Genomic DNA, 27,516 nt, shown 5'->3' with positions numbered 1-27,516 from the left:
GATTAAGCTGAGGGAGCAGAAGCAGCACAGTGGAGTAAAGGTCTGAGTTTAATCTGAAGCGTCTCCTTGTTGCCAGGGGACTCACCTTTGACCTCATTGTGCGTTCGGAGCGTTTGGCTGCAGCAGCTGCCATCTTCAGGATGTCTGGGTTGCTTTTGGACTTCATGATATCTTATGCAAAAACAATAAAAAGGTGCAACGTGGAGAAAAATAAAGCGATGGTTCTGTGGTTGAAGGTATGGAATGAGACGTTACTAAGGCCGTGTTTTGGTACCGTATCCTCCTCGCTCCACTTCCTCCAGCGACGGCTCCCCCAGCGCCTCATGAGCCAGCTGCAGCTGATCTCTGAGCCGGCCCTGGTCTCGCTCCGCTTTGGCCTTCACGATACTCAGCTCTGTGTAGATGTCCTTGTACTTATCTGTTGCATATTTCTTATCCTGCACACACACACACACACACGTACATTTAGTGTTTGCGATGAAGAGCGAGCGTCCTGTGTGTCCCCTCATCACACACACACTTACTCTTTGGGCGGCCTGGAGTTCATCCTTCAGGGAGTTGATTTCCTGTTTCAGGTACTGGACTTCAGACTCTTTCACCCTGAGCATCACCTAGAGAAGAAGACAATGGTTTGACACCACGTTAGCTCTTTGCTTCCCTTCCCCAGGTGTTGTTGTTGTTGTTGTTGTTGTTGTTGTTGTCTGTGAGCAGATGTGTGCAGCAGCTTCACCTCCAGCTCATAGAGCTCTTTGCCCTGTATGGTGGTGCCTGCATCTACACCGCCGTCCTCAGTAGTCATGGAGCGCATCTTGGTGATCTCTGCTGCCAGACGGTTATTCAGCTCCTGGGAACGGCACACGGAGCAGACTTAGAGACGGCACAGGAGGCAGACACACACACAGAGACACACACAGTACGAGCCTGAGTCCTGTACCTGGTTGTGTGCGTTGAGCTCCTGGTTCTCTCTCTGACACTGCCTGAGGGCCTGCCTCTCGGCCTCCAGCGCCTGAGCCAGGTGGGCGTTCTCCAGGCACTTCTGGGAATACTGCTCCGACAACACCTCGATCTCCCGCTGGAAGGAACACAGCTCCTCCCTGAAACGCAACACGGCGCCACACAGAGAGAGAATCAAAACCTCAGCGCCGCCTGGCTCCGGGACAGAGCAGACAGCCAATCACCCGGCCTCTGATTTAGTTCCCCTCTTTGTTTTCACTCTCTTGACGGATTTAAAGCCAGAATATCTGTGTGTGTGAGGGTGTAATGAGGCTCAGATGTACTGGCACGGCCACGGAAACACACTGTCCCAAATACTGAGCTGGACCCGCCGCTGTAATTCCATGTTTGTCTGGAACGCCGAGGGCTCAGACGGAGACGGCTTTGGGTAAAATATCACAAAGCAGCAGAGCCAGCACACACACACACACACACAGACACACACACACACAATGGCTCTGCTACATAGAGGGCCTGCAGGATCCGAGGTAGTGATTGATTACTTACTGCAGTAACCTCAGCAAATCAGAGAACAAAGTGAGGGACTAAACGGTGAAAGATGCTCACTCGTGCTGTCGGCGAAACTCCTCGATGTCTGCGTTCTCCGTGTTGCTGTTGGCCTTGCGAGCTCGGTCCAGCTCCTTCTCCAACTCACAGCGGTGGGCGTTTTTCATGGCTTCAATAGCTGAAGGAAAGACCCAGAGAAAGGTCAAAGGTCAGCCTTTTATCGAGTTTGGATCTCATAAGTCTAACATCTGATGGTTTGTGTGTCTGTTTACCTGCGATGGTGGCCGCCGTCTCCTCCGCCAGCAGCCGCTCCTTCTCCTCCTGCAGGTTCTCCAGCTCTCGTTGGTGTTTCCTCTGCAGCTCGTCGATCACCTTCTGGTGCGACTCCTCCATGGCGGTGAAGCCCCGCTCGCAGGTTGCCTAGGAGACAGGAGGGGAGTGAGTTCACGGCTCGTCTAGAGGCGGACCCTGAGGACTTCCTGACCGCCGTGAGCCGTGCAGGAAGGAACCTCAGCGGGCCTCCGTCACGTCAAAAGCGGCGCAGATCATCCATTTAATTCCAGCAAACAACTTGCAAGCTACAGCCTGTTAGCCACAAGCAGGTCGGGCCTGTGTGAGTACCGGACGGTTAAGTGGAAGGAGGGAACACTCGGCACGCCGGAGGAGACACGAGAGGCCACCAGAGGAAGTTTCCTCTACTGCTAAAACCTTCATCCTCTGACAGCTGCTAACGTCTGAGGACTCATTTCTCCTCCTGTGCCTGATCTGCCTGTGGGCTCGGGCCTTTGATTGGAACGTGGGATCAAGCCGATCGCCAAACTCAAACGGGACGAGCCGGGCGCCTGGCAGATACGCCGACACGCAGATACGCATCAATCAAACATCTATTCAGCCGCTTTTGGCAAGTCAGCTTACGTAATAGGCAAACGTATCAAAGCCCCGAGGCTGAAGGGGAGAGGAGAGGGGAGAGGAGAGAGAAGAGGAGAGGAGAGGAGAGGAGAGGAGAGGAGAGGAGAGGAGAGAACATGGTGATCCTCTACTTCTGATTACACTGCAAGTTTCCACAAGAGAGGAGCTCAAAGGCCTCAAACTGCAGCTCTGCTTCCGTTCGCTGGCTCAACACTTTTGTCCCGTCCTGCGTCTCCGTCCCCGCCTCGCCGTGTTTACTTTGGGATGAAACCCCCTGAGAGGCCCGAGCGGCCCGGCGACCTCGCTGAGCGACCGGGCCAGGAAACGTAAACTTCCTGTGCCGACATCAAAACAAATCTGCAGCTTAATTTAGACGCAGGCTTGGACATCTGTCCTGTGTGTGTGGCCCCGTTTCCCGGGTGACGGCGGGGACATGTCCTCACTACGCCTTCACTCATGTTTACAGAGCTTAGAACGGAATTAAAAGAGAATTATGTGGAATATCTGAGACATGAGATTGATACCTTGAGTTCAGAACCGGACCGTATCTACACAAACACACTCCTGACACACACACACTGCAGCTCTCTCTCCTCCTATAGAAACACTCCTGACACACTGCAGCTCTCTCTCCTCCTATAGAAACACTCCTGACACACTGCAGCTCTCTCTCCTCCTATAGAAACACTCCAGTGTGGATCAACCAGCTGTAACACCACCCTACAGGAAACAAACCTCTCAATCAAACGCACCCGAACCGGACCAGAACGTATCCAACATCCCTTAATGTTTACATGAAATGGTTCATTCATTAATTGTTATTCAGAGATAAAGAATGTAAATGAAACTGTTAGCAGAAGCGACCGAAGGAGAAGAGATGCGACCCGTACAGGTGAGGCTCAGAGCCCAGAGGACTTCCTGACAGAGGGTCTGGACTCTTTGCCGTTAGCGTTCGTGTCACAGGGTTAGATTCAGAAGCACATGGAGCTAAAGACAGAGGAACTCATTTCACAGGAGCGGAGCCTCACATGATGATCATGATGATGATGTCGTGTGAACGCCACAAAGGCTGTGGGTTCAAATTAGATGAAGGTTTGGGCTACTGAAGGTTCTGCTGGGACTCAAAATGGGTTCCTCGGTACACAACTACAGCGGCGTTAACGTTCACACTAACCTACGGTAGGTTAGTCTTCATGCAACACTGAGAGAAAGCCGGTTTACAGAACACAGAGCAAGAGTGGGGTGAGCGAGGTTAGGGAGGCGGGAAGGGATCGGGGGGGAGGAAGGGGGGATCTGGGAACGCCACAAAGGAACACAAGGCATCACAGACGGGTGACGGCAAGGACAAGGAGCGCTTCCACCTTCAGGTTCTCCAGGTCTTTCTCGTATTTCAGCCGCAGGGTGGTTGCGTCGCCCTGCTCTTCGCGCCGCCTCATCTCTTGGGTCATGACCGACACTTGGGTCACCAGCTCTTGGATGCGCTCCTTCAGACCGGACGCGGCGGGCGAGGCGGGGGAGGACGGTCCGTCGGCGGGCTCGTCCGCACGGTTCCTGTCCGGACTCATCACGTGGCTCAGCTCTTCCATCTCCCGGTCAAACCTCTGGACGAGGACGGCCCTCTCCGTCTCCTGCTTCTTCTTCAGGTTCTCCATGCAGTTGGTCAGCGAGTCGATCTCTTTCACGTTCTCTTCCGAGCGGAGACGCAGCAACTCGCCGGCTTTTGCCGTCTCCTGCCTCAAAGTCTCAGCTTCCTGCTCGTAGACGTCTTTGACATCCCGAAGGTCCTTCCTGTGCTTGGCGATCATGTCTTGGAGCTCGATGGTTTTATCCAGAGAGTCTATTGGCTCTCCTTCGATGTGGATGAGAGTTTGCGGCCCTGCGGCGTTTCTCAAAGCGTCCTCAGACAGCTGAGTCTGCAGATCTACCAGTCTGGCCTGGAGATCTCTGGCCACGTCTCTCAACTTAGGACAGTTTGCACAATCCAAGCTACCCACCTGACTTCCTGCCTGACTTTGCTTTAGCTCCTTCTCACATTGGACCTTCTGCCTAATGATGACATAAGACGAGCACGCTTCCCTCAGGGCATCAAACACACATTCAGACCTTTGTCTCCCTACGCCGCCGACACCAAAGCTGGAAAGAGCCAAAGACACCAGCTCATCATCTTTAGCCGACTTCACCCTGGAGAGGATTTGCTTTAAATAACGAGACTTCTCCTGTAAGGTCTCTGTCACCTCTTTAAGAACTAGACCACTGGTTTCATTATCGAGCCAGGTGTGAATGTTGGAAACCTCTGCCTCATCAACGCCGTCGTGTTTTACTCGGGGACAGATCCTCCCCATCAGGAACATCCCGCGCTTCTCTGCCATCAAACGTTCTGCCGCCTCCCTCGCACAACTCTGCCTCCTCTCCTCCGGCTTGGCTCGGGCGGTGCTCAACACCTGGCTCAGGAACTCAACTTCTAACACCAGAGTGGCGTCCGTGCGGCTCACGCAGAGCGGCTCGTCCCTGGAAGAGCCCAGTAAAGTGCTTCTAAGAGCCTGGAGCATTTTCTCTACGTTAACATCTACCTTCACTAACATCTCTAACACCTGACTGAACGCCTCACACTTCAACTCTATCTCCTCTTCTACCTGCTCCATGAGTCCTTTACCATCAACCTCCTCACACTCACTCACCTGCACCGTCTCCTCAACCCTACTCTCCTCCGCCAGCCACCTCGTTTCATTCTCAGCTCCTGTTAGATTCTCACATTCCTCCTCCTCTTGAGAGATGGACTCCCTGTTCCTGGCTTGGGTTTCCGTACTCTGCTGCTCTGTAGCCGCTCTGTCTGCTAACCGGGCCTGTGAGGCTTCCTTGTCCAGCTGTAACTCATCATCCTCATAATCTGCCACCTGAAATCCCAGGCCTTTCAGCGTGGCCTCCTTCAGCTGCAGCTTCTTCTCCGTGTCTTTGAGTGTGTGTCCGAGCTCCTCCAGTGTAACCAGAGCTTCGTGAAGCCTCAGGGACTTCTCATTCAGCTCCCTCTCATAATACTCCCTATCTATGGCGTTTGCCTGGTTTTCTGCCAGTTCCGCCTTCAACCTTTTCAGCTCTTCCATGACCAGATGATGCTGCTTGCCCCCCTGCAGCTCCATCAGCTCAGCCTTCAGCCTGTCTATCTCTCTGTCAGCCTCAGTCAGCTGGTTCACTATCTCCTGACAATGCTGCTTCAGCGCTCCGTTCTCACCGGTCAACAGCTCCACTCTCTGGGAGAACATCCCGATCGTCGCCTCGCTCGTTTCCGAATGGTTTTCAATTTTGGAGACGCACCCATAAGGGATTTTTAAACTTTCGCTATTGTGCTTGTGAGCCTTCCCCACCATGTCCTCGATGGTGAGGAGCCGGGCTTCATAGTCCCGGATGCTCTCTCCTGCCCTGGCTAAGCTCTTCTTTATCGTCTCGTTCTCTATTTCTTGTTGATACTTCCAGGTCTCCAACAGTTTCTGAAATTGCCCTCTCTCTGTCATCTCTTCGTTACAACTGTGCGATCGCAACAACGTCAGCAGCTCCTGGAGAGTCAGCGGCGTGTTGGTGACCAAGTCCTCCAGTTCTTCAATCAGCTCCGTGCCGTCTTGCAGTAAGAAGCTAACGGTTTTTAGGACGGGTTCAGGGGGAGGGCCTTCTGGAACGGAGGGTATTTGGGGTTCAGTGAAAGAGGGTTCCTTGGTGGGGAGGTGAGAAAGTGAGAGGCCAAGCTGTGCCTGCATATTGCGCTTTTTCAGCTCTTGCAGCTGCAGGAGCTCTTTGGTCTCCTGGTACTTCTTTGTTAAGCTCTGGGCTTGAGAACTAACCAGCTCTGGCCTCTTCGTCTGGGGCGTCAGATCCGCCTCCAGACCCAAAGGGTGCTCCAGCTTGGAAAAGGGGACCAGACAGTTGGTTAACACACAGCAGGGGACACACAAGCTTCCTACTCAAGTTCACTGGAGTTATCTACCAACCATTTTAGTCTCACTCTGAATTAAACGTGTCATTAAAGTTAACAACCCCAAGTTATAATTTCATACGATGCAAAATGAATACAGTGATTCAAAAACACTTAAAGATCCCTGATGAGTTAATGGAGTGAAGTTCAAGCAAAAGGAAAAGGAGACTAATGTCTTCAGGTTAGTGAATCAGGAGAGAACATGCACATTAAAGGGTTAAACATTACTTCATGTGGTGAGTAATGCAGGATTAGTTTCAGCTGGATGGTTCACTAAGGGATGGAAGGCATGGACACGACACAACAACAACAACAACACACATAGATGCACTTCTCTGCTGCAAGGTCACAACACAACCTGATCTGAGTGAACAAACTGGAGTAATAATAAAGACTTGAGGAAAAGACTAAGAGCTCAGCTAACTTACAATAAGGCCTCAGCTAATCAGCATCAGTCCTTAGCCTCACTGTGACTCGTCCACACATCAGCACACAAACATGAATTCATTTGACTAAAGACATTTGCGCCCCTGGATCACTGAGATATTTGTTGGAAGAACAAACACATGGATGTTTTTTATAGAAGTTAATAGATGAGAATCTGACTTCCATGCAGATCATTAGAGAACAAGCTGAGAGGTTTTAATCCAAACATCAAGCCAACCAATCAACCAGCACTTTATCCACTAGGATTGATTTCACCCAAAATTAAAAAGGATCAAACGCTCACTGATCAATCTATAGACGACTAATGTGAAGATTATCAAGGAAAACAAATTGATGTTGAAATGATTTCATGAAAAAGCAAAAGGAAAATTTAAACGTATACTGCAAAGCTAAAAGGGCCGGATGTAAAGTAAACAGGCTCTCTGCACTCTAGGGGGCGTCTGACTAGGAGCGTGTGTGTGTGTGTGTGTGTGTGTGTGTGTGTGTGGGGTGGAGGGGCGGTGTAAAAAGTCTTCAGTCGACCCTGCATGTAGGAGTTTGTCTCTTTTTTTTCTCTTATTGGGATTTTGGGTGAAATACTTTTCCATAAGCTATGTCTGCAACCACACAGTTGGACTTCTTTGGGTCCTTATGGACTCGGGGTTAAGGAGCTGCGAGCATGAGATCATAAATGAGACAGACAGAAGAGATTCACTAGTAGAAGCCAATATGATGTCAATGTTTTTCTTCTCATGCAATGAACTCGTGCAAAGGATCGTTTAGTCGTCTTGCTGCTCCGATGTCAGTTTGTTTGTTTTCTTACATTAAAATACGACATGCAAAGGATGTTATGAAGTCGAGGCGTTTCGGGTTGAGAACGTACGCACGACCTCTGCGACAGCGTGCGGCACGGTGGAGCGCCGGCCGCGTCCGGAGCGATAAACTCACCGGGGAGATGTAACCCGTCCGCACGTCGTGCTCCCTCTCCAGAGCCGTCCTCAGCTGCAGCTCCAGCTCCTGCTTGTGTTTGTTAGAGTCCATGAGCTGCACGGAACAACTCTGTAACTGGGACTTCAGGTCGTCTATCTGGAGGAGCAGCAGGCAGACTGGGTTCAGCAGGTGATCAGGTTTACATGAATGCACTCTACCACCCTGATGAGCTCAACACATAAGGAATATAAAGAGGATATGGGAGATGGACAAGCATGGCAACAATTCAGTCTGGACTCCACCTAATGTGTAGACGTACCCCGTGTTTATAACTGTCAAGTAGCTGCTCCAGCTCAGCCGCCTCTGTGGGGGAGCCTGTGGAGGGCAGAGGGACCCTCCTCTCGTCCCGTATGGGCGTCTTCTCCACTTGTCTCCAGTGCTGCTCGATCACCTCCTCCACCCTCTGCTGCTTCTCTACACAAACCGGCCCCGGTGATTCAGGCCCCGTGTGTTCCACTCCCTCTCCGCTCTCCTGATCCGTTCTTCCTCCCTCGCCCGTGGATGCTTGCTCCGTGGATGAGCTGCTGACAGACTCGATCCTCCTTCGCCTGTCCTCGCGTCTCCGGCCGCGCTCCAGCTCTCCCATCTCGGCCTGGAGGACCTCGGCCTCCTGGGCCCTCTGCTGTGCCAGGGCCTGAGCGATGGGTCTGAACTCCGCCCAGTCAAAGGTCTTGGAGCGGCCTTCTCTTCTGCGTTCACGCGCCCGGCTCTTAATGACGCCCGGAGCGGAGTCTCTCTCCACAGACGAGGCCTCGGAGGAAGGAGAATCCTGGGTGACATCGGGCCGAACCAAACTCTCCAGAGGTGAGAAGGACGTGTGGTCTTCAGTGGAGCTGGGAGGTAAAGAATTGAAGTCGGATGTTATTTTTCCAATCTAGCCGCTGTTCTTCTGATCCACTGATGCTCCTGGGAGCTCCAACAGCAGAATCATCTTTCCAAAAAGCGTGGTTGATCAATGCCTGGATTGTAACTGACCTGGCCACATCCGGGGCAGTGGAGGGTCTGACGTTCTTCATGACTGCCTGGATCCAGTTCCTGCGTATCCCTGCTGTCATGGCTGACAGAGTGTGCACGCCCTCCTGGGTCTAAAGATTTAAAGAGCACACATTAAGATCCACATTTGAACTTTGAACTTGACAAGCTCTCCACTTTGTGAACGAAAGGCCTCCTACATGGATTTGGAAGCCGTAGTTGCGCTGAGCCTGGTATTCAGTGACGTTGTAGCAGGTGGAGAGGTCGATCTCACCGTCCAGGTCAGAGGCCTGGGGCAACACAAACATCAGACATGAACACTCCGCAGCAAGAACCTCACAGCAGCAAAACAAACCCTAACCTGAAATATAGCAAATGTAATCACCTCCTCTGCTATGGAGTCCTTGTAGTATCGCAGGCTGTGATCCGTCAACACAAACCAGTACTTCTTCCACTGCAGGATGCAAAGAGAGAAGAGAGAACAGTTACACACAGAGAGAACATGAAGGTGATAAGACACAGAGAAGAGAGGACGCATCACTGAGGAGTCCCTGTGACACACACACATGCATGTGTCACGCCTTCAGGCCCTCAGCTCCTCTTTCATATGCTCCCTATTGAAGCGGCAACATCAAAGTCTGGCCACACCTCCTTCACGCCATTCAGGAGCGTTTTCGGGGACCGATCAGATGCAGTTTGAACCGCCGACAGACTGTCTTCTTTGATGACTCCATCCCAAAATGCAGTAAAATGTCAATGACCCAGTATTTCCCTTTGTGTCAGTCAGTACTTCATTTTAGATTTATCACTAGGTTGTAATGTTACTTTAGATTAGGATGTAGAGTTGACTGATCATGTGATTCTCTACCTGGCCTTGTTCGTCCAGCTTCACCATCCAACCTTTCTTGAAGTTCAGCAAATCCGGCTGGAAAAACAAAGACAAAGGAAAGAAAAATGAGAGGTGAAGTGACACAAGAATGTTTCAACATGCAGGATCCAACACACACACACGCACACACACCGCCAAACCAGTTCAGCACCTTACCATCACTCACCTTGAGCTTCTACACAAATACACACATAGACCATCACTTCACCCAAACACAGCCAGAAAACCTGTTGTGGCTTTGTGTTTAACATTTCAATACGTTTAAGCGCAAAAAACCTTATTGTCATTTAGCAGCAAAAACCCACATGCTCAGTCAGTCAGTCAGTCAGTCAGCCCAGAGGAGAAGTTGACCCCATCAGTGGATCAGATTGAGCAGAAGATGGGGAGTTTGTCCAAATGTGGACCTGAGGCCAGGGGGCAATTTCTGCCCGTCTGTCTGCCTGTCTGTCTGTCAGCATTCTCCTGTGTCGCTGAAGCCGAGGTGCTTATTAAAGAGATACTCAGGCAACATGACCACATGGGGCCTTTATGGGACTTTACCGGGTCTGAATGTCTTTAAAATGGAACCTAATGGAACCCTGGACTCATTCTGTGTTCCAGGTCCATTATAGAGAGGACAGGTCTACTGCTGACCTGCTGCTGAAGGAACACCATTGTGTTTTGTCAAATTGCCGGAGTATCACTCTTAATGTTGTTGTATACTGACTGATTACACACAGTGGGGAGAAACACACACGCATACGCATACACACACACACACACACACACAGGTGAATGATGCCATAAGGAAGCAGTGGTTAAGTTGTGATCTTCTCTCACTCTGTCCATGTCTCTCTCTCTTTCACTCTTTCACACACATACACACACTTTCCTCAACAAAGCATAAACACACACTGCGCATGACGGTGCAACAGAGACACAAACTCTGCACACGCAGGTAGCAGGATGAGGTGAATAACCTGGATGGGAGAGGGAGAAGAAGGGGGGGCTGCACTGCACTGCCCCCTGCAGGACAGAGGGATTCCCTACAACATCCACGCCCTCACACAACCACACCAAGGCAAATGGTATTAGTATGGAGGAGAAAGGGCCTGAGGAATAACATCACATGGTCACACACACATTTTCACACAGTTCAACCGTCTCCGTGAACTCAGAGACACATGACTGAGGACATTCTGTTACATGGTGAGGTGAGAGGGAAGCTGAGCTGCTAAATGATTCAGAGTCTCACTCAACAACACTTCAGAGAGCTGTGAGGTCGCCAACCTGAGGGTTTCAATCAGAGAGGCTGTCTAATATACTTTACCGTCACAGATCAGTTTTCTATATGATTGAAGTCACCACAGCTGTAGCGGTGACGGTGATTAGAGGCTGACAGATTGTTTCGTCTCCCTAACAAACAAAGCTCAGACTGCAGCCGGGCGACGGCTCAGAGACCTTTCTCAATCTTTAAATCTGCTAAATCTGGATTTTGTTTAGCGGCTGCAGGCTTAGTTTGGTTAGGTAACAGTGACCTGGCACCGGGGCCGACCTCAGATTCCGCAAATTTAGCCCCAGAACAACAGAGACATTGTCCCGGCGACCGCAGACACGCTGCAAAACACTGTCAATCACAGCTCATTTGACTTTCAACTCATTTGCATTACAACTTTGCATCCAACCTGCCGGACGCACGTGATTCCTTCAAGTCCCCCGGCGAGCTTGTTTGAGCTCACGCACACTTAGAGGTAGAATCATGGCAACAAAGTATCCTGATGTCATTGATGCGTCCATTTTAAGCATCACATTGGTTCATATCCATGGTAACGTCTGTGAAGGCCACAGGCGATGGCGTCGTGATGAATACTGCACCTTCTCACGCAACAGCAGGAGAAGACCGAGCACTTACTGTCATGACCGAGTCTGTGGTCCTTCTGTCCAGGGACTTGGCTCTCCTCAGGGGGGGCAGGGTGGAGGGGAAGTCCAGACCCTGACCCAGGTCACGCCTCTGCTCCTGGAGGACACAAGCACGCAGACTAAATGAATTCAAGACGAGTGTGAGGTCACTTCACTCCAACGTCACATTCTAAACCAGACGCTGACCTGAAGCTGACATTTATGCTCGCGTGATCTAATTTGCTCCGAGTCTGAGTGGGAATCAAATGTGTTGTGCAGAAACGTCATGACAACCGCTCCTCTATTGTCAAAGGCACATATTCTGTGAGGCTTAGCTCGGCGCTGGAGCAGAGAGAATGAAAACAAAGAACACATGCCGATACCGTGGGGAGAAACATGGCATCTCCGTGAAAAAAGGACCGCCAGATTAAAACAACACTGTATGTGTACGTGCGCTGCGTGGCACAATCATCTCTCTATACACACACACACACACACACACACAAGCTCCTCATCTGTGTGCGACGGTCAGGGATCAGGACACAGTCACAGCTAAACTCTGCTCCTTTGTGTCGTGTTCTGATGGGAATAGTTTGTTCCCAGCCGGGTCCCAGTCAGTGGGAAAGGGAAGCATAATAACCAGGAAAGTCCCACCACAAAATGGAAACTGGAAATGAATACAGCACACGCTGCTGACCTCTGACCTACAACCAAAACAAAGGCAGGACAGAGGGAGGGAGGAGGGAAAACACAGGGCAGAGGGGCTGGGAGGGAAAACGCTCGGCTCCGGGAGGTGCGTCCTCTGCCATGTGCTGTGTGTGCGTGTGTGTAAGTACTGTACACACTTGCGTTACCTTGCGTCTCTGCTCGCTGCGTCCCTGTCTGCCTCCGCTCCTCCCCGACTCCTCCACCTCCATTTTCTCTGCATTCTCCAGCTCCAGAGCCTCCAGCTTCTCGATGACACCAGAGCGACTGTAAACACACACACACACACACACACACACTTCAGTGAAAGACCATCCCTTTCATTTTCCTTCTGATATCTTATTCTTGTGCTTCTTTATTTATTTCCCCGAGCACTTTGACCTCTCCTGGTGTCACACAGCGAGCACACAAAAAACACACGAGGACACACACAGGACACGCAGTGGACACACAGTGGACACACAGTGGACACACAGTGGACACACGAGGACGTCCTCAGGCTTTAGCATCGCTCCTCAGACGTCAAACCAATCAGCATCATGACTCAGATAAAAACACCGCCTGGCTCTCTTCTCTCCTTTATTCAGAGGAAATCTAGCAGAGCTCTCTGTGGTTTCTGGCCTGGTGCTGCATCACGAAGACGGCTTTGTGTGAGAGGAGAAATACCTTCCAATAACACAAGAATTCAGAATAAAAGAGTCTCTCTCTCTCTCTCTCTCTCTCTCTCTCTCTCTCTCTCTCTCTCTCTCTCTCTCTCTCTCTCTCTCTCTCTCTCTCTCTCTCTCCTCTCTCTCTCTCTCTCTCTCTCTCTCTCTCTCTCTCTCTCTCTCTCTCTCTCTCTCTCTCTCTCTCTCTCTCTCTCTCTCTCTCTCTCTCTCTCTCTCTCTCTCAAAGAGGTTTGGAGTAAATGGGGGGACAGGATGTGCATCATGAGTCACACTGATACACATTTTATGTTCCCTGATGCTCGTCTGAATCTTCCTCTAACTGTGACACGACACACCAGCAGCTCTGTGTGTGTGTGTGTTTGTGTTTGTGTGTGTGTGTGTGTGTGTTAATGTTCCCCTCACAGTGCAGAACGTTTGCCCTGTTTGTCCGATGACAGAGGAATCTGTCTGACAGGGAGGAAGAGAGGGAGAGGGAAATATTAAATTACTACCCTTTTTTCTGCTCCATGCTGCCCTTATTTGGGGATTCTCCAGCCAAAGCTGCTCTCCATAAAAGGTAACGAGGGAGTGGAGAGAGGAGGAAGAGGACAGGGTAAGGGGGCATTTAAGTCACATGCTCGCTCGCTGCCTGCCTGCGTCCCTGGCTGGTCGGGCACGGCTGCCACAGTTTATGTGAGGAGGAAGAAATCTAAACGGGCCCGAGCGGACCACTAACATGTTTCTGGGCCAGACTGTGGCACCGCTCCCACTTTCCCTCTCCTCCTCTTCCTCTCAGGCCTGGCATGGATGGAAGGGATTGAATGGAGCAGGAAGCCGGCTCCAGGAGGAAAAAGATGACCTCCTCCACAGGGTCCGTTTGAAATGCTGCCCTTGCTCTGGTGTGTGTGTGTGTGTGTGTGTGTGTGTGTGTGTGTGTGTGTGTGTGTGTGTGTGTGTGTGTGTGTGTGTGTGTGTGTGTGTGTGTGTGTGTGTGTGTGTGTGTAACCTGTGACCTCCAGCAGAGGCAGGTTGGGTTACTGAATGGAAAGTACACAGGCTGTGTGTTTATACACGTTATGCTTCTTACATTGAGCATGTGACCAAAGAAATACAGGCCGGGGGAGGCCATTATTAAGTAACGGGTCTTAGGAGACGCACACACACGTAAACACACCCACACATACACACACTAGGAGGAAATTCAGAGCAGGACGTCATAAATCTCAGTCTGTCTTCTTTTTGCCAAATACAGTCATTTCTCCTCCCTTCTCTTAAAAACACAAGTTGTGAGAGTGTGTGTACACATCAAAAGCCACATTACGTACAGCGTGTGTGTGTGTGCATGCCTTTAAAAGGATAAGCCTGGTGCTCAAGCATTTCCAGACCTGTATCTGTCCAAGGTGGGACAGACATTCCCAGAGGAGCGTCTGCTAAGCAGGTTATCAGGCTGATTACATGCTTTACCTGTCAGAGAGGACGGCCAGGTCTCATCAGGTCAAACATACGTGACCGGGGACGTGACCGGGGACATGACCGGGGAGTTTAGTCAAGGACAGACACGGTACGTTCCATTTATAAAGACACGTGACAAACAGGTCAGTCTAAAAATACATCAGTCAGAATCAGCGCTGTCACCCGCAAGTGTCACGCCAGATAAGACAACGAGGGGACAGACTGACAGAGGACACTGACCTTCTCTCAGGGCTGAGGACGGGCGGCTCCGTCTCCTTCCTGTCCGGGCTCCTGAACCGGCTCCTCTTCTCGGCCTTCCTGGCCTCCGCCTCCAGTCGGCGTGAGCGCGGCGTGTCGTGGAGGCTGTGCGAGTAGCTCCCCCGCTGCTGGGCCGGGTGGCTGTCAGTGCTGGTCACCGTGCTGCCGCTGGCGTCCGAGTCCAGCGAGCTGGCCGAGCCGCTGATGTGGGAGCCGTTGGAGAGCAGGGAGCTGCCGGAGGGGAAGGGGTCGCTGGGAGCCGGGGAGAGGCAGCGCGGGACGCCGCCCAGGCTGGAGCAGGAGCCCGTGGGTGAGAGCAGGTCGCTCGGGGACTGAGGTGCGACGCCGTGGAGCACCAGGCTGCCTCGGTCCACCTCCTCGCCATTGACCGAGCCTGCGTCAGAGCCCGCAGCTGCACTCTCTCCTACACCAGACACACGCAGGAGATTCACTTAGCTCTTACTCAGAGACACAGCACAGGGGTCCGTCAGGGTCAGACCAAGAGTCTCACAGAGCGGTTTACAGGCCGCCCCCCCGCCTTACCTGCAGAGAGCAGCGGGGAGACCGGCGACAGGTCGGCCGGCGCCCAGACAGCGGCGCCTACTGCCTCCCGTTGATTGAGCTCTTCCTGCCAGATGATGGAGCTGGAGTCCGGAACCTTCTCTGCCTCAGGGATGCCAGAGCCCGTCACAGCCACCTTGGCTGGACCCGGCTCCTGGAAACACCACACGGAACGGAACGGGAGTTAGGAAAAACAAAGGAACATGAGATCGATGGCCGCCTGACTCTAACGTTTCACTGGACGGCTCCAGGCGACGTGTGGAGGATCACCTGGGACGTTGTGGGCTCCACCTTTCGCTTCTTCTTCTGGTTTTGTTTGTTGGTTCTGGGGTAAACCACCAGTTGCTCACTCCACCTGCACACAGGCGGACAAAGAGTGTGTTTGACTCACATGTGCACTCCAGCTATACTATCACACACACACACATTTGTCTGTACTGACCCGTTGATGATCTCTTTGTTCTCCCCTCTGATGAAGTACTCCTGCTCCGGCGTGACGATGCACAGCGAGTTCTTCTGGCCCGTCTTGGGTTCGGCGTCGATGACATCAGTGCAGAGGTTCATGTTCACCGTGCCCTGAGGCAGCGTGCTCGGCTGCAAGAGAACCAACGTGGCAACATTACAATCCAGATCAATCATTTACATCTCTGTGTGTGTGTGTGTGTGTGTGTGTGTGTGTGTATCATTTCACCTCGCGGGGTTAAATTAAACTTCAGAGATTTCAGTGTGAGACACGGTGCCGCAGCAGATTAAGCACAGAGACAGAAGGAAAGGCATAAAATATAAATAATTGTAAAAGTAAAGAGGAGGCACATAAAGCATGACAACGTTTGGAAAGTATGAGGAGATAAAAACGTAACGCAATCGCACTGGAACGCAGAAACGGACGAGGGGGAAAGAGAAACGTGAACAAGCTGTAATTTAAAAGGAGCGCATGTGTCAATTTGTTACTGGTTTGTTTCCATATTGGACGGCAGACGCCCACAAAGCACTGGTATCAACATTCCAAATACTTTCAGGACTCCAGCAGACGTCTGGAGGGAAACTTGACTCAGTGCTTCTCCTTCTCAGGGGTTTGGGGGCCGAGGCGTGTTTCAGGAGGCCGGCCGTGCCTCCTTCAGCCGCCCGTCTGCTCGCGCTCGGGCCTGTACTGTATAGACATTCTGTTGTAATCAACAGCTCGCCCTAGCAACCGGGCAAATCCTTTCAGTTGTAGCACAGACTGGGTGAATGGGGCAGATGACAGCGGTGGAAGCTGGACTGAAGCTGCTTTGTGTGTTTGTCTGCCAGAAGGAAAAGTTCACTTGCAGCAGAAGATAAGATTAATTTTTAAAGTCATTTGTATTCCAGGTTACATCAATCAAACTTTCTTGTGTTTTTGTTTGAGTTTATTGTAAACTTTCTTGTGTTTTTGTTTGAGTTTATTGTAGCCAGGAAGACAGAATGACGTCTGATACACAAACCACACACCAACAAGCTCCTCCCCCTGCCATGATGTTTGTTTGGGCTCCAGCCGCTTCATCTAAAAGATCAAATACAGACAATTTCATCCACGTTTCGTGTGACGAGACAATCATGTCATTGTTACTCCAACCTGTTCACTTATTGTCTTGTTAACATCTGAGCTAAGAATTCCCCTAAACTTCCTCTGGAGCCCGGCGCTCTGGCCGCCGCGTCTGCTCTGAATCCGGCGGCTCTGTTATCAGGCTCTGCTGGGCTCTGCCTGCTGCAGATGTAAAACAGGTGCTGGCTCTCTCCCCAGCTCCTTTTAAGGCCATTCAACACAGATCCAGCTTTATTAAGATCTGCCTGTAAACCCCCAGGGGCGGCCAAATATGGCAATTACACCGCGTCGCACTTTAGAAATCAGAGGCTGTGGAAGGATTTCCTTCTCCAGAAGAAACGCTAACGTCCTGAGAATGTGTTGTCTACCTACTGCGCCGCTAAGTGTGTGTGCGTGTGCGTGTGTGTGTGTGTGTTGTGACATCCACAGAGAATGGGAACAGGCACGATCTGGACAGTCAATTAGGTTCTGTCCTTACTCTCTCTGTATATGTAGCGTTTGGGCTTTGGGCCAGCGTGACATAACATGACATCACAGCATGTCTCCACGTCTGGACTGTAACATCAGCAGCTGTAAGTTCCCCTCATGATTAATAACAGGTAATAAAATGAAGACAGGGCTACGGAGAAACTTTTAAGCGATGAAGACACTGAGTGGTAACGGTTTGGTTTTCAGACTGTAGAGGCTGAGGGCTGTCGTCTCTCTAAGCCAAAGCTGTATAACACACAGTTTGAATATACGACACACACGTCCGTTCCAACATCCACTTCTGGTCCAACACATTATTGGACACAACATAAAGAGGATCTGATGCAGAGAAAATGTAACGAGTTCAACATCGTCCACTTGTAAATACACTCAGATGACTTTATAGTGATGCAGTCCGAGTCAACAGCTGCACAGATCGAGGTGCTGATGCGTGTCGTGCTCTTTATGCGACCATAAACGAACTCCAGCCTATACCGGTGCTGTGTAGTTCAACCAGAGTGCCGTTTATACAAGCCGACCCCACATGGCATCAGGGAGACATGGGAGATGCCCGCAGTCAGCGTGTTGTGTTTGCTCCTGGATGAACTCTGGATTCCCAAATTCCAGTTGATCCTGGTCCAGAGCTTATAAAGCCAAACAAATTGTTGCTTGGAAACTGCCCTCTGCGACTGGCACCAAAACAAAGGGCTCCTATCTGCCAGGGCTTCCATTCAAACGCAAGTCAACTGTCACGGGTTTGATTCCTGCTAAAGTGAACCGATTCCATTTCCACCAATTGTGTCCGCCCTCCACCGGCACGCCTATATTTAGATCGGGCTGTGGGATATTATTAAAAAACCAAACAACTTTCTCACAAACTCCTCTTGAAGATTCGGCCTCAGTGGGAGGCGATGAAACACCAAAACACAACGCTACAACACAAACAACACAACACACGGGAACCCCACACGTGACACGTTTCAGACGGAGCTGTGACACGTGTGTGGGGTCGTTACACCACGCTGACATGTCGGAGAGTTTTAATCACAGCCCAAAAAAACCTGTAAAACCATAAAAAGCACGCTAGGGAGCTTTAAAATGAAGTGGCGTCCACCCAGTCTATACAGCAGAGATCCTACAGGAAGTGTTTACAGTCCCATCCCAGAGCGCCGCCGCCGCCGCCGCAGCAGGGCCGGCTTTATACGGAACATGTGCCTCGACATGCAGCCGCCTCCATCCAAACCCACCAGCTGTCAGTCCCAGACCCCTCAGTGCTCTACGTGAACATTCCATCAGGAAATCATGAAGCGGTGGCCCTGAATGCATCGTGCAGTGGCTGCAGCGAAGCGGGAGTATGCAGGTAACACACCCACAGTATGTAGGGTAAAGGTTATGAAGCCTAAACGTACACCTATATGATCACACTCAGACAGAACTGAGACGAAGGGCAACATGTGGGTGTCTGGTTGCTCCTTAGAGATCCTCCTGCTGGTGGAGTGAAACAGCAGCAGCTCCAGCAAAGACTGACCCGACCGACCGACTGTCTCGCTCTGCTCTCATGGTCATTGACCTTTTGACCTCAGAGCTGTCAGGGTGGTCTCACTCAATCCCTGTCCCTCTCAGTAAGTCTGCCTCTGCCCCGACTGCGAGTCTCACCGTCTCTGCATCCTCTCATTTAACAGAAGGGGTTGGGGTTTATGGAATACTCGGTTTATGATGGATCGCGTACACCTCGTGCCTCTAGACGCTCCGCTATCTGAGGCGCCGCTGCCACGACCTCCGGCTCCGGCAGAGACGGTGCTTGCTGCGGCAGGCCGTGTGAGGAATGTCTCGGTCTGGGGCATATCTGACGTTTCCTCTGTGGTTTTCGAAGGGGCTAGTTCTCCGTTTCTCTGGCTGTGTGTCGTCCCTGGACTGCGAGCGAGCTCACTGCAGTTCACCAAATAAGGGCATTAGAGAGGAATGCTGCTGCGTTTGATGGGAGAGCATCTTTCCCTCTCCTCGCGGTTTAAATAGCTCAGAATCAAGACGCACGCTGTCGACCGGCGGAAAATAGAAAACGATGTCATCGCACAATAGACCTTCTTCAAGATGCTTCAAAAGGTTACAGCATCACCGTGCGAAAAGAGAAACAAGAGCAAACCCAAACCAAGTTTAGTAATGTGGCAGTTGGTCGCATTCTCGTTCTCCACTACATGAAAGTCACAGCAGAGGAATGGAGGGCTCTTAAAATAAACCTCCACCCCCAGGCTCAAACAAGACTCATCTGATCCCAAACGCCGGCTCGAGCCGACGTGTAAACAATGACGAGCCTGATGAGATCAAGACGGCGGAGGTGTGGTTATCAGCTCCGACGTTTTGGAGATTTCCTATCCTGAGGGTCCAGGGCACAAAGCGGCCGTTTCCCTGACCCACATGTTCCAGATGAAAAGAGCACAGGACAATGAGGCAGACAGTTTTGGAATCACTGGTACAATGAGAGGAAAACACAATTGCACAGCAGCATGGGTGTCGCTGGAAAGGCGTTACACAGTGGAAACACAAACGTGCGCACACACACACACACACACACACACACTCGCACAAACCGCTTCCTCCCTTTGTCAGCACAGGCAACGCCAAGAGATTCACCAAAGTGTGACTTCAAACATCTCCCTGTGCATCACCAACGACTCACACACACACTCACACTCTCGCTGTCCTTGTCACACACACACACTTGTGACATCCCACAGCCTGCTTGGTTGAACATGTTATGTCAGGTTAATCTGTCACCTGCGAAAAGTCGTTGATAATCAGGCGTGGAGCTCAGCTGAATGTCAGTGTGTGTGTGGGTGTGTGTGTACTCCCCCATTGGCTCGGCTCATGTGTGGCCCACAGTGTTTACACACAAGCAGCCTAATCTCCAGCCTGATCAGCTAGTATGGCTTTGGTCACCCGTGTCGCATTCCCCTGGCGACACACTGGCAGCTCAAACACACACACACACACACACACACACACACACACACACACACACACACACACACACACACACACACACACACACACACACACACACACACACACACACACACACACACACACACACACACACACACACACACACACACACACACACACACACACACACACACACACACACACACACACACACACACACACACACACACACACACACCTTTCTAATTTCCCCTTAATGAACTGATGTGACTTTCCGGTGAGGTGGCTTCATTCTAAACTCTGCTGATCCTGAGGCCTGATGTTTCTACGCCTGAGGAGCAATCACACACACACCTGAGCAGACGGTGGAAAGTGCAGACGCTTAATGAACGCCAATCCCTCATTATTTTCAACTTGTGATGCAGAAGAAAACACGCCTGTCAACACGACACACCAGATTAAAGCTTAGAGTGCAAACACTGCTGCTCCCCTCTCGCCTGTAAGCCTGCACCCGGGGCAAGAGGGGCCAGAGGAGCCAGAGTGTCGCTCGGTTCGCTCAACCTACCGACTCGTCCAGGGCGAAGCGCAGACAGCCGTGTTCGTACAGCACAAAGAACCTCCGCTGCCATTTCTGTAAGATGAGACACACACACAGACACACACACACACACACACGTTATTGGATTAAACTGAAGCCGGCAGAAGAAGACACAATAACATCATGAAGCACGGCCAAGCTGGGAAACTCCACAACACAGACTGAAGACTTGTGTCTGATCACGTCAAAGGCTGGAGAGTGGAACATTAATGTACATTTCCATTACTGAGGAGGAAGTAGGAGCATATATACGTATATGTACACACACACACAGACACACACACCCCCAAGGCCTGCTTGCTCTTACCCGGGATCGCTGCATAGGATTGTCGAAGTCAGTTCCCTCAGGGGCCAAGCACAGCCATCCACCATAAATAGGTTTAGCCTGTAAAAGGGAGAGAGAGCAATTAAGGCAATCATTAAAACGGGAAGAGAGTGCGTGGAGGGGGGATGGGGAGAGAGGGAAAGAGATAGAGAGAGAGAGAGAGAGGGAGAGAGAGAGAGAGAAAGTCCTTTTGGGGTCCAGATGTTGATTCCCTTCATGCTTTTTGCAGCCACACAAAACCAGTTAGTGAGCCTCTTGGTGTAATCAGCTCTGTTTGATGACATGCTCCAGTGCCCCTCCATCCCATTTCCTCCCAGCAGACGAGGCCGGCATGACAAACACTGACAGACTGACTGATGAGCAGCAACTCCAAACAAGCAAACTAACTTTAGATCTATTCTTTTACGCACAGACATTCACAGACATCAGACGTGCGACCACATAACCTGCACGCCAGCGAGAGTGTGAGTACAGAGAGCATGATGACGTCCTGACTGACAGCGTCTCTATCTGCTTTAAGTGTTAACCACTACCAAGCTGTCCTCATAACTGCACTGCAACCTTCCACAGACCCCAGTGTAACGTCTCTCTCCTATAGATCAGCAGGTTCAGGTCCTTGCTCTGCTGTTCAAATACTGGCCAGGCTGTCTCTCCGTGTCACTGCATGCCTGCAGTCTGGATCTATACATGCCATGTTTGAACTTGCAGGGACGCACCTATGGAGGCAGTTGCGATGAGATGAGAACATTTGAAAAAGGTCATTCTGGAGGGGAAGCATGTGGTGACCCAGATAAATCAAGTCAGTCGAGGAATTTCACAGAGACTGACAAATGAACGGCGTGTGTCTGGGCGCTCGTCTTGGTGCGGAATAAGACACGCGTGCACAGGCAGGGGAGGAACACAAGTCACAGCTGCTTCACAAACCTGGAGAGGAGGAGCAACACATCCCTGTATGTCCGCACACACTTACAGAAACACAACAACGGCCCTGGTTTCTCCTCTCCATCTACCTCTGAGTCGCCTTCACCCCCAAAGCTCACGCCGCCTACAGACAAACCCCCCAAGAGCTCCAACAGGCAGTGAGGTTGACGTCTCCTTCCTCCCTCAGCTGAGGCCAGAGACCTGGAGGTGAACTGCATTTCCCCGTCATCCTCGGTATCAATATGAAAATGCTATTTCTGTATCAGACAGGACTGCAAAGTGATGTGAGATGGTTCCCCAGATGTCACAATCGGATAGAGATCCATGACAAAATACAGATGTTTCAGGGTAAAACCTCATAGGGAAACACTCTCAAAGGCTTTTCACTGTGGATCCACGGTTGTCCCATCTCCAGAATGCTATAATTTAAAAGAAAATAATGGCAGTGACCTAGTTTGGACGTAAATTACTGGAAAATCATGAAATACTGTAAAATCCCTGGAGTTTTGCTTTAACTTTATTCCTTTCTGGAAGCACTAAATCATGTTCCTGAGGGTTGACTGAGATGTTTTTCCTCCCAAAAAGCTCTGCGTTTACTTCCTGAACCACCATAAATGTATCCACTTTGGAGACCATTTTAGTATTGACGGAGGGCAACAAAGAGAGTTTTCAAACGTATCCGTGCAAGAGTGAACACGGCTTTAGTTCTACGCCCAATCTGGAGGAGTGGGTTGGTCCCGGCAGGAGCAGGAACCAGGATTAGGGGGTGAATAAAACAACAAATAACCGGGTGTGACTCCAGGTCAACTATGTGAAAGTCATCCTATTATCAAAACAACGATCCTCCGCAGAGAGACGGCCCTCCCAGGGACCGAGCATTAGGCTGGACTGGGGCCATGGATATATGATATAGGCTATAGGCTGTTTAGCACAGAGCGTTGGCATGGACGGTTGTGTGATGACAGCAGTGGGAATGGTGGACACAGACGGCCTCGGAACATTTGTTATGTGTTAAAGCTCCGGGCTGTGTGAAGCAGAGTGTTCGACTCAACCCTGCGACCGGAGTTTAGAAGCTGACTTATAGTGAGAATCCCAGCAGCAGCCTCTGGGAAGCTCCCACACTCCCTTCTGCCCCCCCTCCTCCTCCTCTTCCTCCACCGTGACTCCTGCTCCCACTCCTTCAGCCCCGTCACATCCATGCCTGTGTTTCTCCATCTCTCCCACATACATGCAAAAACACATCCTGCCAAAAACGTAGCCTGCCTCCTCCATAATCGCCCCCAACTCCACCACCTCTCATGGATAGTGCTTCTTCTACCTCTGCCTCTTCTTCTTCTCTACTATAGTGCGCAGGCAGCGAGGAAGGCCGCGACTCTCTGGGGACAAACAGCTCATGTGACCCAGCAAAAACCGTGACAACAAATTAAACAAGGCTCGGACCTCGTGGGGAAATAAAAACTCCTTTTTGGTCTACATAGAGTAAAATAAAGGAATGCACCCCGGCTCCAGCGGCGGCCCCTCCCCCAGCCCACCTTTTATTCTAGCACTGTTGGACAAAGAGATTGTTTATATTGGATACTGTCCTCCTGACACTCAGCTCCCTTCCCTTTGCACAGTTTTTCCATGGGGGCTATCTATTTCAATGTTGCATTCACTGTGACAGATCGAACAAACGCACCGGGGGGAGGCGGGCGGGGGTGAAAGTTAAGCTCCGACTCACTTTAAGTACGAAACAAATTTCATTTAATTTAGCGTTCTAATTCATTTAGCTAGATGAGCTATTCGAGTCGCTCTAACTGCATTACAGGAACACACTGGAGCTCCTCTTCACACCAGGTTACTGAGTTTACACTCTACGCTTAGCCTACGCTTTACAAACCTTGGGCCTGTGGGACCCAGCTAAGACGTTTAACACCGTTTATGCTGTCTTACATAACACAGCTTTAGGTCGGTAACAGCTCGGTGGTTACAGCAAACTGGTCTGAGGGGCCGTCCACTCAGGAGTCCTTACAGACAAATCCTGCCTCTGCTGCTCCGTTCCCCCGCACACGCTGCTCCTCGTCCATACTGTTTGGACAGCTGACAGGATGGAGAGCATTTTCACAGGCCTGTGGGCGAGTGGGACTAAATGAAAAGTGAGGACTGATGAAGGTTAGAGCAGGAAGCCTCTCTGGCTCTGTGGACGCATGTTGTCATAGAGGCTGCAGGAGAGAGCGTGGGCCGGGTCACAGGGGGATTAGAGGAAGTGATGTAACAATAACCTGCCTGTCCTGACTCAGGAGTCCTGTGGCTGAAGGGTTAACTTGCAACAAATCCTTGAGCCGAATACACACTTCTGAGAGGAAAGCAAGCAGGAGCCTACATACACACACATACACACAGGAGAAGTGGATGCTGACGTTGCTGTTTGGCTCTCAAGCCGTGTTCAAGGGCCCATCTGGGCCTCAGCGTCTGGGATCAATTACAGGATACAACAGAGACTAAACTAATGATACCAGAGAGAGAGAGAGAGACTGGAAACGCATTCACCACAGCTGAACGCTGATTCACTTCATCTTTCATCCTCTCATCTTTATTCTTCTTCCACATACTAATCTGGGAGTAACCGATAACAACCAACTACATGTAAACAACAGATAAGGTGGAATAATCAATGACAAATCAAACTGTGGCGATGCTAAAAACGTAGAGATAGCAGAGATCCAGAAGAATTCACTTCCACTAGTCTGAACCTGTCAGCTGGGGAGAGAATTCTACATGGAAGACTTTAAAGAACATGGATGCTTTGTGTCGCAGCCAAACTAAACAGCCTGTGCTAATTTCCCCTGAATCGTGTCTGTTTCCTCTCTGTTGTTCTTGGCACCAGGATTTCGAGATCTGATTAAACCTCATGTGTGTGTGTGTGTGTGTGTGTGTGTGTGTGTGTGTGTGTGTGTGTGTGTCTTTGCGTCCGCATTACACAGGAACCACAACCTCAACTTTCATATCTAAAGATAACAAGGATCGCTGCTTAACTCTTACAGACTTACAAGAGACAGAATCCAGCAATGTGTCGTGACTGTCAGCCAACAGATCGACGAGCTGATTACAGCGCGACGGGACAAGAATTGTTTTGAATGTTTATTTTAAGGGATTTGAGCCATTTAAACCCCAACAGGATGCGTGTGAGCTCAGAGGTTCTGGTGTTTGTCTTACCTGGGTCAGATCCTGGTCCGTCAACAGATGCAGCTCCCGGGGTTTGAAGCAGTTCTGACATTTACTTTTGTTAAAGATGTTCGCCTGGAACTTCCTGCAGGAGTTTTCTTTCGCGGCAGACATGATCAATCAGCTGGGTTTAAACTCCGGAGAACTCGATCCACAGTGGAAGTTGTAATCCCGTCGTCCCCCTTGTGCGTCTCTATGATCCCAACTTCGAAAAGCGTCCAGCACTTCGATTCATCATCAATAAACGGACCGAACCGGCTACGTGTTGCTCGGGGATCGCAGTTCAAATCAAAAGCATATTTTCTCTGTTTAGTTGTATCCAATTACAGCTTCCCAATAAATGATTAGCTGCCATTAAGCCCCAGCCTTCGCATCGCTCCGGTGAATGCCGATCAGTCCATGGCCTGCGCCCACAAAGCGCAGCGGCGACAGAGGTGGCTAATACCGAGCTAGCTCGCCAGTGGGGGTTTAAATCAATAACCTGATGGCGTAGGCAGCACAAACAACATTTGCACAGTTATCGGCTCCGAGCTCCGAGGCGACGGTGGTCACAAAACAGCACCAGACCCGAGCGGAGCGCTTGACAATCGTGCAGCGGGCTACTATCCCCGTCGCAGCAGCCAGTCCATCCGAACTTCATCCAGCTCTGCTAACCTGGCGTCGCTCGGCTAGCTAGCTCGCAAGGCTAACTAATGAATTTCTCTCCCGGCGGCGTCTCCAAGTTGACTTTTAAAGGAAGCTCGTCCCAAAAAGCGACCGCCTCCCGTGCTTTTCTCCCAGTTAGAGGCGCCGCATGCACGGAAAGCTCCTCTCAGCCAGTCAGTGGAGGCAAAGCGGCTACTTAGCGTGCGCTTCCATAACTAGCTCTGTTAGCAGCAGCGGGTTTATTTTCTTCTCTCCCAACCCAGCGGACAGAGGAGGGGAGATCACACATTCGCTCTTGGAATTCTCCGGGGTCTCGCGATAACTGCTCAGTGCTCACTGGCGCCGCCCATGGAGAGAATGCAGTACTGACGTGTTTATCATTAGCTGTTATCGGGTTGAATAATTGATTTAATCGTATTTGAATAGAATTGAACTCTCTGTTTGCATTCATTCAAAACAGCCAGACGTCATCGTTATCTGTTTACAATGAAAAGTGGAGATTAATTGACTTTTCTCCACTTTTCATTCTTTTCATTCGTTAATCTGTGAAATAGATTAAGTGAGTTATCTTCCAGTCTTTAAACTACTTTACACCCACGTACACACACACACACACACACACACACACACACACACACACACACACACACACACACACACACACACACACACACCACAGAGTCTGTTTCGTGCTATATGAGAGACAAGAAGAAATTCATACAGTACATTTCCAAAGAGAGCTATTAACAAAAATGGAAAATAAAAATGATCAAAAACTGCTTTATTGTTTAGGTCTCTTTAATCAAGGTGATTTATTATTTGTTGTTTTATTGTCAACTGCAAGCAAAAAAAGAAAATAATTTAGAGAAAGGATTTTTAAACAAGGCACTGAGTTTAAAATAGTTGTACAATGCAATCGCTTCACAAAGTACAACTGAGACGTTTATATCTGGGCCACCATTTGTCATCCGTCTCCTCACGCTGCCAACAAGAGGCATGACTCGGATTCTATGCAGCGCTTATGTGTATTAATGGCTGACATAGGCAGGGGCTATTATAAGCTACAGGTTCCAGTGGACAGCAGCGGTGCAGACAGACAGACAGACAGACAGAGCGACAGAGCTGTGTGAATGGACGAGGGGCACAGAGGGAGGAGAAGGGCCTAATACCCAACTAAACCTGGAAAAGCGAGAGCCCATCCTGTTGAAGGATTAGCTCCTTGTCCATGCAGTAAGTCAACTAAGAATATCACAGATTACAGGTGTGTGTGTGTGTGTGTGTGTTGTGTGGTTGCCATAGACGTGTACTCATCACCTCTGTTTAACCCAGAGGGATCTATTAATGTGTGCGCTCAGGTATGGGGCAGAGGTGCAAGCTGGGGCTCTTTGGACCATTAATCATATTTTTGCTGTAGATTCTGGGTAACCTGACAGTGTTTTGCAAAGTAAAGCGGGGAAAGTAAGGTCATCCGTTGCTTATAAATGAGAGCCTCCCTGCTTGCTCCCCTTGGGGTATCCTATAACAACATCCTGGAGGTGACATAGTGCAAGACATACTGTGGTGGCAACATGGCCAGAATATATTTAGCTGTTCTCCTCAAACACCCTTTACATGGCAAGTGTGCTCACAAGACCACCAAATGTAGATTCTTCCTCTCGGCTTCTTCACATAATGAAATATAGAGCTGAAAGCTAAAG

General features: G+C 50.4%; 1 protein-coding gene across 4 annotated transcripts in view; it reads right to left on the bottom strand.

Moving 5' to 3' along the window:
* LOC143001846 (myosin phosphatase Rho interacting protein) overlaps positions 1–26,087 on the bottom strand; it is a 28,474-nt gene extending 2,387 nt beyond the window's left edge. For 2 of the 4 annotated variants that reach the window (XM_076151681.1, XM_076151679.1), the window contains exons 1-23: positions 25,166–26,087; positions 21,032–21,109; positions 20,692–20,757; positions 15,594–15,745; positions 15,422–15,506; positions 15,134–15,305; positions 14,573–15,014; positions 12,374–12,500; positions 11,542–11,646; positions 9,630–9,686; positions 9,147–9,215; positions 8,962–9,051; positions 8,765–8,874; positions 8,049–8,622; positions 7,748–7,885; positions 6,243–6,302; positions 1,773–1,920; positions 1,561–1,678; positions 935–1,094; positions 731–844; positions 525–611; positions 275–437; positions 86–171 (exon numbers count right to left, since the gene is read on the bottom strand). In XM_076151681.1, coding sequence (XP_076007796.1) covers positions 86–171; positions 275–437; positions 525–611; positions 731–844; positions 935–1,094; positions 1,561–1,678; positions 1,773–1,920; positions 6,243–6,302; positions 7,748–7,885; positions 8,049–8,622; positions 8,765–8,874; positions 8,962–9,051; positions 9,147–9,215; positions 9,630–9,686; positions 11,542–11,646; positions 12,374–12,500; positions 14,573–15,014; positions 15,134–15,305; positions 15,422–15,506; positions 15,594–15,745; positions 20,692–20,757; positions 21,032–21,109; positions 25,166–25,288 — 3,324 coding nt within the window. In that variant the 5' untranslated portion in view covers positions 25,289–26,087. The remainder of the gene's footprint in view (positions 1–85; positions 172–274; positions 438–524; positions 612–730; positions 845–934; positions 1,095–1,560; positions 1,679–1,772; positions 1,921–6,242; positions 6,303–7,747; positions 7,886–8,048; positions 8,623–8,764; positions 8,875–8,961; positions 9,052–9,146; positions 9,216–9,629; positions 9,687–11,541; positions 11,647–12,373; positions 12,501–14,572; positions 15,015–15,133; positions 15,306–15,421; positions 15,507–15,593; positions 15,746–20,691; positions 20,758–21,031; positions 21,110–25,165) is intronic. The other 2 variants (XM_076151680.1, XM_076151682.1) reach the window with 2 other exon arrangements.
* Between the last annotated feature and the right edge of the window lie 1,429 nt (positions 26,088–27,516).

The sequence above is a fragment of the Genypterus blacodes genome, unplaced genomic scaffold (genome assembly GCF_046128005.1).
Source record: "Genypterus blacodes isolate CSIRO-AG114 ecotype Tasmania unplaced genomic scaffold, CSIRO-AGI_Gbla_v1 ptg000055l_1, whole genome shotgun sequence".
NCBI classification, from domain to species: domain Eukaryota; kingdom Metazoa; phylum Chordata; class Actinopteri; order Ophidiiformes; family Ophidiidae; genus Genypterus; species Genypterus blacodes.
The sequence above is the reverse complement of the archived record's forward strand: the minus strand, read 5'-3'. Positions and strand labels throughout refer to the sequence as shown.